This window comes from Aphidius gifuensis, linkage group LG4 (genome assembly GCF_014905175.1).
Source record: "Aphidius gifuensis isolate YNYX2018 linkage group LG4, ASM1490517v1, whole genome shotgun sequence".
NCBI lineage: Eukaryota > Metazoa > Arthropoda > Insecta > Hymenoptera > Braconidae > Aphidius > Aphidius gifuensis.
In genome coordinates, this window is record NC_057791.1 from 5,660,240 (window position 1) to 5,673,963 (window position 13,724).

The window sequence follows — 13,724 nt, forward strand, 5'->3', positions numbered from 1 at the left end:
TTAAATAATTAAGATTAGATTTGATGATAGTTTAAAAATTTAATTTTATAATATTTTTATCAAGAGACTCGGTAGAGTCTCACCTTAATTTTTTAGAACATAAGTGAGCTTATCGGGTAATGAGTCTCTAAAGTCGGTGGTTTGTGACATCATTATTTTTAATTTATTTTATATTTTGTTAATTATTAATTTAAAAAAAAAAAAACTATTTATATACATATAACAATAGGTCTCTTTTCAATGAGCCTACTCTTGTTTTTTTTTTTTTTAACAAATATTAATATACAATTTAATAAAATTCAGGTAACAATTAAAATTTAAATTTTAATAATAAAAGAATAAAAAATTAAGGCTTTTTTGGGTACATAAATCGTCTACTTATTTTGTTATTATTTTTTGAACCGTTTAATTTTATATATACATTGTATTTTTATTTGGTTTATATTTAATTATATAATTAATAACTTTTTTCATAATGATCAACCCAACTTCCATCGCCTTGTTTTTCAGCAATTTTTTTTATATGTTCTGGAGATGCTTTCTTGAGATCATAAGCCCAATTCATTTTATGAAAAAAATTAATCCATGCTGTTGTTGGATTAAATATAGTATGGGCAAATTCAGATGCTTTATAATCCCATGGAAAAGCATGGTGATAATTATGAAATCCTTCACCACCACTCAACAGTATTACAAATAAATTTTCAGCTGGTCCAATTGATCTGCAACAGTTTTAAAAAATAATGTAAATTTTCAATATTAAATATTCAAACTTGATAAATATATTTTTAATTGTTAAATAAAACATTTGACTAATATTTCTACATTTATTTTCGATTGAAATTAAATAAATGTTAAAATAATCATACAAAAATGTTTGACATTTTTTTTTGATATAAAAATTAGTAAAACATACTTGTTGTAACTTCTATATCCCCATAGATGAGCAAAACTGTTAACACTCCAAGTACTATTCAGTACGTAAGGATAACGCATAAGTACTTGTGATAATATTGTCAGTTTCCATGGACTATTGAATAAATAAACTGGTATAACAACAGGAATCACAAAACAGCACATTATTTTCATAATTGTAAAATGTCTAAAAATAAAAGTAATATAAAAATACAATTAATTTTTTTTGTTATTTATTATTTTTTTACTAATAATTATATAAAATTTATACTTGTCAATAAATGAGACAACTTTGTCATTTTCAATATCACTCATGTCTATTTTTCTGCCTTGTTCGTATACATCTTCATGTTTTTTCATCATTAACCAACCAACATGACTGAACCAAAAACCACGACTGCTGTTATGAGGATCGGCTGTTGTTTCTGAGAATTTATGATGAACCCTGTGATCTCTCACCCACTCATATATTCTATTCTGTTTATAATAATTTTTATTAATCAATTATTCAATTAGCAAAAATTATAATAATATATTAAATTAACTAAAAATAATGTAATAAATATGTATTTTTTTTTTTTCAATATATACTTGCATTTAAAATTTATACTTTAAATAATATGAGAAAAAAAATTCAGGACTATTGTAATATCAATCAAGCTATTGATTATAAATATTTTTTATTATTAATATATATTAAAGGAAAAAAAGGGGAGATATGATATGATTTATAGTAAAAATATAACATTATTAAATTGTAATACCTGACCAGCAGTACAATAACATAGAGCAAGAAATATTCGTAATGGAGTTTTAGCTTTGTATGCTCTATGTGTCCAAAGTCTATGAACACCTGCTGTAACTCCGAGCCCGCTAATATGTGCAACTATATATGCTATAAAGAATTAAAGAAAATATAAATTAATTTTGTATAATAAAAAAAATCATTTGTTTATTTTTTTAATAAAATTTTATACTGTTAATTTTCATTATAAACATATTACCCCATAACATCAGCATTTTATTTTGACGATATGGAAATGTTAAAATTGTATAAATTGTAAGTGCATGAAAAATTACGATAGCAATAACATTTTTCCAAATTAAACTATTTTCAAACTCAAAATAACTTTTAATTTTATCCATTTTAAAGTAAGTATATTTTATAATAATAAATTTTTTTTTAAATAAATTAAAACACAAAATATAAATGTTATATACAATAATAATACTAAATTTTCTGCTCAATAAATTTTTTACAAAAAATTTAAAGGACAGTTGCCGTCTAAATTGTTACTGACAGTTTTTATACTTTGTAAAAAGTTATAAATTTGTTATATAATGCACTGACATAGTTCTATTTCTTCTTTGTAAAGAATATAATTAAAATATGAAACTTTGTATTCAAAAATATGTATGCATATTTAGAAAATAAGTCTGATTATTATGTGTGAACTATTGTCACCAGACTTATTGTTTCTAACGTTTTTAGTAATATGAAATATTTTTTTTTCTATTGAATTAAACATTTTATATTTTACAATTTTAACTTTTGACTTTTTTTTAATAAATATTTATATGTATATATATCTCTGGTAGAGAAAATTAAATTCATAAGAAAAAAAAAAAAAACTGAATCATCAAAAATCATCATGAATCATCGTAATCAATGTTTATTAAATTTTTAAATTAACTATAATTTACGTCAGAAAAATGATTCATGCTGAAATTTTTCGTTAGCTAAATAGTACATTAAAATAAAAAAAAGTTTTGAAGATATGCATCCTTGAATATTTGTCTAGATGATAATGTCGAAATTTCAAAAAATTATTATCTGTAGTTTTAGAGGTGCTACTTATGAAGATTTTAATTCTCAACAATTTGAAACATCATCAAAAAAAATTGAATTATATGTAAGCCTTCAAAAATTATTTTAAAAATAATAATAATAATAATCATTTGATGAAATGAGATTGAAGGGTAAAAAGCTGTATTAAAAATTTATCAAATATGCCAAAACAAAATTTCATTGAATGCAAGTATGAATATACTTTTGAAATAAAAGAAAATATAAATTATTGTCTGACATTTATCAAACAGCACGGAAAAAGATTGATTAATTTTTATTTCTTTTTTACTTTACTATTATGATTGACTATGGTTTTTACTTTGTATTCGTCAAAGAAATATGCAAGTTTGCATTCAAATTTAAGGAAAAATTAAGAATGAAATTCAAAGTTCATCATCAATGATTCGATTCATCTGATTTCCGTGTTTAGATTAAGATCATGATTTGTTTTTTTATTTTAAATAATTAAGATTAGTTTCGATGACAATTTAAAAATTTAATTTTATAATATATTTTTATTTTTTTAATCGTTTAATTTTATACACATATAATATATTTTTATTAAAAATTTATAGTATTATTTTTTTTTTAATTTATATAATTAGTCACGTTTATATAAATATTGTAGGTACATCAATTATTAAAAATAATACATTCAGATACGTAATAAAATTATCAAGTTTATATTCAATTATAATTAATAACTTTTTTCATAATGATCAACCCAACTTCCATCGCCTTGTTTTTCAGCGATTTTTTTAATAAGTTCTGGAGATACTTTTTTCAAATCATAAGCCCAATTTATTTTGTGAAAAAAATTAAGCCATACTGTTGTTGGATTAAAGATATGACCAAATTCGGATGCTTTATAATCCCATGGAAAAGCATGGTGATAATTATGAAATCCTTCTCCACCACTCGCAAATGATACAAGTAAATTTTCAGCTGGTCCAATTGATCTGCAATAGTTTCACAATAGTTTTTAATATTAAATATTCAAACTTGATAAATATATTTTTAATCGTTAAATAAAACATTTGACTAAAATTTTTACATTTATTTTCTATTGAAATAAAATAAATTTTTTTATTTTTAATTCTATTATAGTTTTTGTTGATATATAAAAATTATTGAAACATACTTGTTGTAACTTCTCCCTCCCCATAGATGAGCAAAGCTGTTAACACTCCAAGTCGCATTCAGTACACCAGGATAACGCATAACTACTTGTGATAATATTGACGGTTTCCATGGATAATTGAATACATAAACTGGTATAACGACAGGAATCACAAAACAGCACAATATTTTCAATATTGTAAAATGTCTAAAAAATAAAAATAATATAAAAATACAATTAATTTTTTTTGTTATTTATTATTTTTTTACTAATAATTAAATAAAATTCATACTTGTCAATAAATGAAACAACTTCATCATTTTCAATATCACTCATGTCTATTTTTCCGCCGTGTTCGTATACATTTTTATGTTTTTTCATCATTAACCAACCAACATGACTAAACCAAAAACCACGATTTGAATTATGAGGATCAGCATCTGTTTCACTGTATTTATGATGTACTCTGTGATCTCTTACCCACTCATATATTCTGTTCTGTTTATTTTAAATTTTATAAATCAATTATTCAATTAGCAAAAATTATAATAATATATTAAACTAATTAATTATAATGTAATAAATATTTTTTTTTTTTTTTAAATATATATTTGCATCTAAAATTTATACTTTAAATAAAATAAGAAAAAAAATTTCAGGACTATTGTAATATCAATCAAGCTATTGATTACAAATATTTTTTATTATTAATATATATTAAAGGAAAAAAAGGGGAGGTATGATATGATTTATAGTAAAAATATAACATTATTAAATTGTAATACCTGACCAGCACCACAATAACATAAACCTAAAAATATTTTTAATGGAGTTTTAGCTTTGTATGCTCTATGTGTCCAAAGTCTATGAGCGCCTCCAGTTACTCCCAGGCCATTCAAATGTCCAACCAGAAAACCTACAAATAATTAAAATAAAAATACATTAATTTTTTAATATGAAAAACCACGTGTTAGTTTTTTTACATAACATTTTAAATTGTTAATTTTAATTAATACCCCATACTACAAGCCCTTTATATTGACTATATGGAAATGTTAAAAATGAATAAAGGCAAAGTGCATGAAGAGCTGTTATTGCTATAACATTTGTCCAAATTAATTTTTTTTCAAATTCAAAATAACTTTTAATTTTATCCATTTTAATATTAATTATTTAATATAGTAAATAAATATGTTAATAAATAAATTAAAACACAAAATAAATATGTTGAATAATAATAATATTAGATTTTTTTTTGAATAAATTTTTACGAAGAATTTTGAGGATTATATATGATGCCGTTATACATGATGTTATATATAATGCCTTTCAAATTGCGTTACTGACGGTTTATATACTTTGTAAAAGTCATAAATTGAATGCAAGTCTTCTTTTTATGCAAAAAATACAATTCAAATATGAAACTTTGTATTCAAAAATATGTATGCATATTTAGAAAATAACTTTGATTTTTATTTACATATCAGTTGTGTGAACTAATGTCATTATACTTATTGTTTCTATCGTTTTTATTAATATAATATATTTTTTTTTCATTGAATTAAACATTTTATATTTTGAAAATTTAACTTTTGACTCTCGGTAGAGGAAATTGAATTCATCAAAAAAAAAAAGAAATAACTGAATCATCATCAAAAAAAAAAAAAAAGTAATCAGTGTTTTTATTTGAATTTTAAATTAACCAATTTACGTCAGATAAATATTACATTAAAATGGAAAAAAGTTTTGAAGATATGAATTCTTGAATATGTCTAGATGATAATGTCGAAATTTCGAAAAATTATTATCTGTAATTTTAGCGGTGCTACTTATGAAGATTTTAATTTTCAACAATTTGAAACATCATAAAAAGAATTGAATTATATTAATACTTTTAAAAAGTATTTAAAAAAAAAAATAATTACTATTATTATTTGATCGAATGAGATTGAAGGGTAAAAAGCTGTATTAAAAATTTATCAAATATGCCAAAACAAAATTTCATTGAATGCAAGTATGAATATACTTTTGAAATAAAAGAAAAAAAAAAATTATTGTCTGACATTTATCAAACAGCACGGAAAGACTGAATAAATTGATTAATTTTTATTTCTTTTTTACTTTACTATTATGATTGACTTTGGTTTTTACTTAGTATTCGTCAACGAAATATTCAAGTTTGCAATATTTAAATTTGAAAAAAAAAAATAAAAATGAAATCTTTAATTTTTTTCATCATTTTAATGTTAAATAAAAATGTTTTGTTGTATAATTTACCATTACCAATGTCACTGCAGTTAATTATTGATTATGCAAAATGGCGTTCTTGGAAACAAATGGTTATTTTTGATGATTTATCAAGTGGAAGTGGTATGTTATCTATAAAATAAATCAATGTATTTTAAATGTTTTTTATTATTTTGTTATTAAATTATTTAGATGTTTCAATGAGTTATGCACGAGCATTATTAAAATGTTTGGCTAAAGAAGGAATTAGTATTTCGATTCAACCAACAACATTACCAAAACTACCAGAAGCACTTGAAATACGAAGACATCGCGTCGGTGCAGTTGTATTTATGGATAAAATTAATTTTACTTCACCAGATAATGTTCTAAACATTGTATGTATTTTTAATACTGATAAATTAAAATATAAATAATAATAATTTATTTATCAATTTTTTTTTTTTTAAGGCATCAACTAAACGACTTTTTGATTATTATATATCATGGCTATTGATAACAGAGAAACCTAATGATGCTAGTATTGACATGAATTTACGAAATTTTACAATTGGTATTAATGCAGATGTTATAATAGCCACATCATATTTTGATAATTACATGGCAATTGAACAAACACATGTCTATTTAAATAGGTATTAATATAACTTATATTTAAATAATTATTTTATATAATAATGATAATTGAAAAAACACATGATACATACACTTTTTACTGTTAATTATGCCAATGATATTTCTTTTTATTTTTATGTACCAAAAATATACGTCTTTAAACTATTAATATAATTTTAAATCTCTAAATAAACTCAGTCCAAAGAATAGCCAAATTATTTACCAAAAAAATTTTTAGATATACGATCTATACATTTTTACCTTTTTAAATAAAAAAACAAAATTCAAAAATGTTTCTTCTATTTTATTGTGATATATATATTTATGATTAATTAATTAGCTATTATAAACAAACCTTAGATTAATAATTTTTTCATAAGGACTATTTTTTTCCATTGGTAATGCAACAATTGTAAATGTTTGTTTTATTTCGATTTCTTTGAGTGAACATCTTTCATGTATAAGAGAATTTCTCAATGCACGTCTTGCAAGTGTTGCACTAACAAAAAAACCATATCCTCCTTTGACAGATTTTTGAAGTCCCAATGTTGTACTAAGACCAGATTCACGTCCATTAAATGCTTTAATATACAATTGACGAAGATCACTGTCATTTGCATTCTATATAAATAATTATAACAAAAAAAAAAATTATTAAATAACCCAGTAATTATAAATATATATATATAAAAATAAAATTAACAAAGACCCTCATCATCACATCATCAACATCACTGTATCCTAATTTATAACTATTTTGAAATAAATCTTCAAGATTACGAATTTATTTAAAATTATTTAATTTGTTATATACTTTTTTTTTTTACAGAACTTGTTTGCCACTACAATTATATGCCGAAAAATACAAATATAAAAAAAGGAAATTTGAAATAAATAAAATTACAAATAATATAACAATTAATTTGGATTACTCAATAATTGAAAATAAAACAAAATGTTTTTATCTTGTTCATATATACAAAATTCGTATAAATGATAATTCAAGTCTCGTTGTTGATTCACTTGGTTCTTGGTGTCCCGGAATTACTATTCACAAATTTCCGGTTAGTATATATAAATAATTAACACTATTTTAAATACAATAATGACACAAAATTTTATATAAAAAAAATAATTTAAATTTTCAGGTAAATGTTGCACTACGTAATAATTTTTTTCAATTACCAATACTAGTTGGTATCTTAAATGGTACAAGTGATGATCAAAATGTTGAAAGTCCATTTTATCAAGAAGATCAAAATGAAGCTGAACCATTTGATGATTTTATAAATTTTCTTGCAAGTAGTTTAAACTCTAGGTAACATTTACATAATATTTTATAGAAAAAAAAAAAAAAAAAAGTATCAACAACTAGAGAATAATTAACAACTAAACAGCTTATTGCGTGAATATTTTTTTTTTTTTTTTATGAATAGTTTAGAGATAGTAACGTATGAAAAAGTAGGTACATTAACAAACAAAGTATGGAGCAATCTTCTAGGTGACATATACAATGGAGCACGTGATTTAGGTCTTGGTTATATTACAGTTAATGACGAACGTCAGCGTGATATGCGATTTACTCATCCTTTGATTCGTTATACGTACGTAAATATATTCAATAAAATTACATTAATATACAATAGAAATTGAATTGACCAATTATTTAAATAATTATTGTATGCTATGAATCATCAAAAGTAAAATAAAAACGATATAACAATATTTGATCAAAGCTAGCATCACCAAAAATTTTATAAAAATAAAAAAAATACTTGTAATATCAAAATAATACCTGGATTTAATTTTTCTTTTATTTTTTAATCTTTAAAAAATTCAAAAATAATTATAGATGTTTTTTTTTTGCAGACGTAATATTTATGTACGACCACCAGAATCAGGAACAATGCGTGATATATTTTTACAACCTTTTAATAATCGTTTATTTTTTTGTGTTGGACTTATGCAATTTTTTATAATAACAACAATTGGTACAATTGATTATGCTGAAAATAATATATTTAATAATAAATATGATAATAAAAATGGTATTGGTGAAGCAACTCTGTGGTGTACTTCAATTATGTGCATGCAGGGTAAAAAATATCATTGAGTTATCAATTTTTCTTGGTGATAATATTAGTGCATGTGTAGAGATTTTGATATGAATTTTAATTTGAAAAAAAAAATAAACAGGTTCACCTTGGAATCCATCAACATTATCTGGTAAAACTGTATTAATTGCAAGTCTTATGTTTGCACTTGTAACATACAATGCATATGCTGGTTTTATAACATCAATACTCTCCGTTCAAGCTGCTGGAATTCGTAATCTTGAAGATTTATTTCAAAATAATTATAAATTAGGATACAGTGATGTTGATGACGAGTACATGAGGGTAATTTTATTTTTATATATACCTATATTTATAATTACTGGGTTATTTATTAATTTTTTTTTTTTGTTATAATTATTTATATAGAATGCAAATGACAGTGATCTTCGTCAATTGTATATTAAAGCATTTAATGGACGTGAATCTGGTCTTAGTACAACATTGGGACTTCAAAAATCTGTCAAAGGAGGATATGGTTTTTTTGTTAGTGCAACACTTGCAAGACGTGCATTGAGAAATTCTCTTATACATGAAAGATGTTCACTCAAAGAAATCGAAATAAAACAAACATTTACAATTGCCAATAAAATAGAAAAAAAAGCGGTTTATTTATTAACCCATACACAATAAAAAAGAAGGTAAAATGTATTATATCTGGGGCTATTCTATTTAAGAGATTTAAAATTATATTGATAGTTTAAATATATATTAAAATAAAATAAAGAAACGTATACATTCTGAGAATGAGTGAGAGAGGAGTCATCACGAGAATTGGCGAAAGGATGCTTCCTGATATGCCAAAGTGTCATGAGTATACAACATTTCATACAGCAAGAATTGCAGATGTCTATTCAGCATTTATTATTTTAGGTATATATAAACAACAAAAGTATATTACTAAAATTTTTAAAATAATATTTAAAATGTTATTTTTAATCTTGTATAGCAGTTGGTATGTCATTGTCATTGTGCTTGGGAATGCTAGAAAGAATATGGTATCAGAGAAATTTTTTTAAAAATAAAATAATATATTCTCTATTACGATGGAAAAATAATAATACAAATTTAAAAAAAGATAATAATTTAACAAAAAAAAATATAAAAGATTATCATCATATATTTTTAAAAAGAAAATATTCACAAATATCAAGTTCAATGAAAATGAGTCATCAAAAAAATTATATATTTCCATTTCAGCATTGATAACACAGCTGCTTTGTTTTATTTTTTTTTTTTATCATAAAATTTCCATTGATTTGAATTATTTTAATACACACGCAATGAAAAAAAAAAAACAACTTGATAATAATTAATTCGAGAAGTATTTTTTTATACCTCGACAATCACGTAAAATTTCAAATTCACCATTGCACAATATTGATTTTAAATTTTTATCACAACCATCATACCATTCTTTCCATTTTTCATAAATTTTAACTGCTCCAATTATTTCAACAATTTCCCAACATCTTTTTTTTAATCTATATTAAAAAAATATATATATCAAAGAGCAATTTATATTGTTTAATATATTTTTTTCTCACATTATATGAGTCAGAATAAATATATGTATAAAAATGTATTACAATGTCTCCCAAAGTTCATCATTACTGGACTCAAAAATCACTGATTGTGGTAGACTATCTCCAATATATCGCTGTCCATTGATCTCTCTCATTCTGTGACTAATTAAAAGTAAATAAAGATTAAAAACAAAAAACAATTATATTGTCATTGTAATATCAAAAAGACGTGTTATTTTCTTCTTTTTTTTTATCTAATTAATTAAGATGTCCACTTGTATTTTATCACAAATTTTCCGAATGATAATTTTAACTAAAAAATCTGGATATACGACTTCTCGATTCCAAGTTATTTAATTTTTATAACATACGCCTCTTTGTCATTACATTGACAAATTAACAAGAGTTTAAATTATTTCTTTGTTATACTTTTTGAATGCCTCATTGCATACAATGCCAAAGAGTAATTCAACCTCTGTATCATTTAGAAATTTATCAGGTGATGTGACATCATGTAAATCTATCAATGTTACATTGATCTAGAAATGAAAAAAAATAAAATAACAAAAACAATAATGTATTACATAATTTTGTATGAAATCATGCCATGCATGTAGTCGCGTGTTTATTATTTCAAACTTGTATCTGATTTATTGATATATCTAGATGAAAAAAAAAAAATAAACAAATAAATATAATAAAAATCTACTGGCCTTATCAGCAATTGCAAGACAAAGGTCACATCTCACACAGCTTGATGTCATGTTGATAGAATGTAATGTTGACGGAACGTGATATGGTATTTTTTGTACAATTTTAAAACCAACATTATTACAATCACAATATGGATCATATTCATTATATTCATTTAATTTTTTAGTAAATATATTTTTGTTTTCATTAATGTCATTTTTAATTGATAATTTATCATTAATATTGTTATTTTTTTGTCGACCAAATGCTTCAATTTCATAATAATAAATAAGTATTATAAAAATTAATATATTATTATGTAACATTTTTTTTTTAATGAATTAAATCATTTAAAGTGATAAAATTGAATTTTAAATATTAATAAAATTATTTGGTTATATAAAAACAAATTTAATCGATTGTCGATTGAAAAATAAATTATTATTATTATCCTGTTAAAAAACATATAAATAAAAAAAAAATTAAATTTATAAATATGAATAATAATTAACAAAAAATTAATTTTTTTTTTCAATTAAATTAAGTTTATTTATAGAAATGAGTATTTTATTTTTTTATTATAAATGTGTCTTTTGTGTTTTACATTTAATTGTAAAAAAAAATAAATATATACACAATATTTTAAAATTTTTAAAATAATAAGATACTGATTTTCTTATCGTCAAAAATCATTAAACATTTATAAACTTGAAATGTTATTTTTTTATTCAAACGATGATAATAATTTATTTTAAATTATTTATGTATAGATAATTTTTTTGATTTACATTATTAAACAATTTATGTGATTTAAAAATTATAATTATTAATTTTTAATATCAACACGTTTAACTCCAGCTTTTTCTGCACAAATTCCAGTAAAAAATACATCATCAAAATGCACAAATGGTTGTGACATTGCAACATTATAAATTTTTTTAACAACATCAAAACTCATGATATAACCATTTTTCGTTTCCAAATATTGCGGATAGTATTCATCTTCAAACTCATAACTCGGCATGTACCTGATGCAAAAAATTATATAAATAAACAGTTAAATAAATTTTAAAATATAAAAAAAATTTATCAAGTCTAACCAATCACTGTATGGATCCCTCGAAGCATATTCGTTTGACTTTAAATGTCCTATTAATAATGATTTATTTTTATTTTTTTGAATCCTCGATATTGTTTCAATTAAATTTACAGAGTCGATATGTGAATCATCACGAAATATACCAAAGTATTGTGTATTATTACAGTTTTTAATAATCCATTTAAACGCCATTCCAATTTCTATTGTTGCATTATAAAAAGAAGTATGAAATGATTCTTGAATTATATCACCGTAATCTTGAGACTCTTCTTGTATTTTTTCCTGAAATTATAATATTAATATTTAGCTTTTTTTATGAATAAAAATAATAATTATACGTACATTAACAGAAGAATTTTTAGATAAACCAATTAGAAAATTTATTGTTATTTTTTTACTGTCAACTCTTCTTCGTATACCTTTTGAAAATCTTATTTCATGTCGAGATTCAAAATTGTCATCTTTTGAGACTACAATTATATTGAGATATGGTTTTGCAGACTTACAATAATGACTGGGTTGTAATATGGTTGTAATTTTATGAGGTTGTATGTAAAGACTCAAACTTCTGCTTTTAGTGGCGGGCCACTCTTTAAAAAAATATATATAAAAATTTCGATAATTTTTTTAAAATAAATTGTGGTTAATTTCTTCTTCAAGTACTTACCCTTTTCAATTTTTGTATGAAAATTGTCTCTTCCTAAAAAACTATCCTCCCATACCCAACAATCAACACTGGCTTGTAAATAAAATACAAACAATAGCAAATAAAAAATTGTACTAGATAAATTTTTTCGTTCAATTATCAAACTATTTTCCATAATTTTTTCCATCATTTATAATTTACAAACTATTTTAAATGGTGATATGACTATTTTTTTTTTCTTATAATGATATAAATGTTAGAAAAAAAATTATATATATAGAGAAAAAAAACACCTGTGCTTGATTGAAAGTTCCAGAATGTTTATGACTATGTATATGATAAGAAGAATAATATAGAGCAAGTGATGATGATTGGTTAAAAAATGTCATAAGGTATCAAAGCCAGAAAAATAAAATAAAAAATAATTAAGTATATCATAAATAGAGTATCCGATTCATGATGATTGGCTTAAAAGTTGTCATTCGATTTCGAGCCAAGTGTAAAATAACAACTATCATCAAGAAAACGCGTGATTAATAATAATGATTTATTTATTTATATCGTGTTGGAAGATTTAGTGAATAACTATCAATTTTAAATATCATTATTTTGTTCCATAAAATTACATGAATGCTTATATAAATAACACGTGTTTATTTAATACAATTATTTATTATTTTCCATTGTATCTTAAATTTTTTAAAATTATTTTCTAATTAAGAATCATGACAAATATATATTATATTTTATATTTATATAATTTATTAATAATTTATACGTTGCTGTATTATTTTTATAATTAAAATAACAATTACTCATTTTTTCTATCCGTTTATTTCATACTTTATTTCATTGTAAGTGTTTTTAAAAATATTTTGTTCAATCAAAGTGTCCCTCTAG

General features: G+C 22.4%; 5 protein-coding genes across 5 annotated transcripts; 1 reads left to right on the plus strand and 4 right to left on the minus strand.

Moving 5' to 3' along the window:
• Positions 1-457: 457 nt before the first annotated feature.
• LOC122853762 (acyl-CoA Delta-9 desaturase-like) lies at positions 458-2,061 on the minus strand. The gene is made up of 5 exons (XM_044154181.1): positions 1,920-2,061; positions 1,680-1,810; positions 1,187-1,392; positions 917-1,102; positions 458-722 (listed from the first exon to the last, which is right to left on the minus strand). Exons 1-5 carry the CDS (start codon positions 2,059-2,061, stop codon positions 458-460), a joined length of 930 nt encoding a protein of 309 aa, XP_044010116.1.
• A 1,315-nt stretch (positions 2,062-3,376) lies between these two features.
• On the minus strand, positions 3,377-5,172 carry LOC122854835 (acyl-CoA Delta-9 desaturase-like). The gene is made up of 5 exons (XM_044155842.1): positions 4,901-5,172; positions 4,670-4,800; positions 4,177-4,382; positions 3,906-4,091; positions 3,377-3,723 (listed from the first exon to the last, which is right to left on the minus strand). Exons 1-5 carry the CDS (start codon positions 5,040-5,042, stop codon positions 3,462-3,464), a joined length of 927 nt encoding a protein of 308 aa, XP_044011777.1. The 5' UTR covers positions 5,043-5,172; the 3' UTR covers positions 3,377-3,461.
• Positions 5,173-6,127: 955 nt separating this feature from the next.
• LOC122853763 (glutamate receptor 1-like) lies at positions 6,128-9,928 on the plus strand (the record flags this gene model as incomplete). Its single annotated transcript, XM_044154182.1, is given in 11 exon segments — positions 6,128-6,251; positions 6,324-6,508; positions 6,582-6,766; positions 7,576-7,810; positions 7,895-8,064; positions 8,183-8,350; positions 8,616-8,842; positions 8,943-9,145; positions 9,230-9,501; positions 9,588-9,733; positions 9,810-9,928. Coding segments are annotated over 11 exon segments (2,034 nt in total), but the record flags the coding sequence as incomplete, so codon positions are not given.
• A 34-nt stretch (positions 9,929-9,962) lies between these two features.
• Positions 9,963-11,435, minus strand: LOC122854836. Its single transcript, XM_044155844.1, has 4 exons — positions 11,100-11,435; positions 10,816-10,925; positions 10,450-10,542; positions 9,963-10,344 (listed from the first exon to the last, which is right to left on the minus strand). Exons 1-4 carry the CDS (start codon positions 11,403-11,405, stop codon positions 10,173-10,175), a joined length of 681 nt encoding a protein of 226 aa, XP_044011779.1. The 5' UTR covers positions 11,406-11,435; the 3' UTR covers positions 9,963-10,172.
• A 470-nt stretch (positions 11,436-11,905) lies between these two features.
• LOC122853764 (beta-1,3-galactosyltransferase 5-like) lies at positions 11,906-13,011 on the minus strand. The gene is made up of 4 exons (XM_044154183.1): positions 12,846-13,011; positions 12,521-12,768; positions 12,180-12,460; positions 11,906-12,107 (listed from the first exon to the last, which is right to left on the minus strand). Exons 1-4 carry the CDS (start codon positions 13,009-13,011, stop codon positions 11,906-11,908), a joined length of 897 nt encoding a protein of 298 aa, XP_044010118.1.
• Positions 13,012-13,724: the final 713 nt, after the last annotated feature.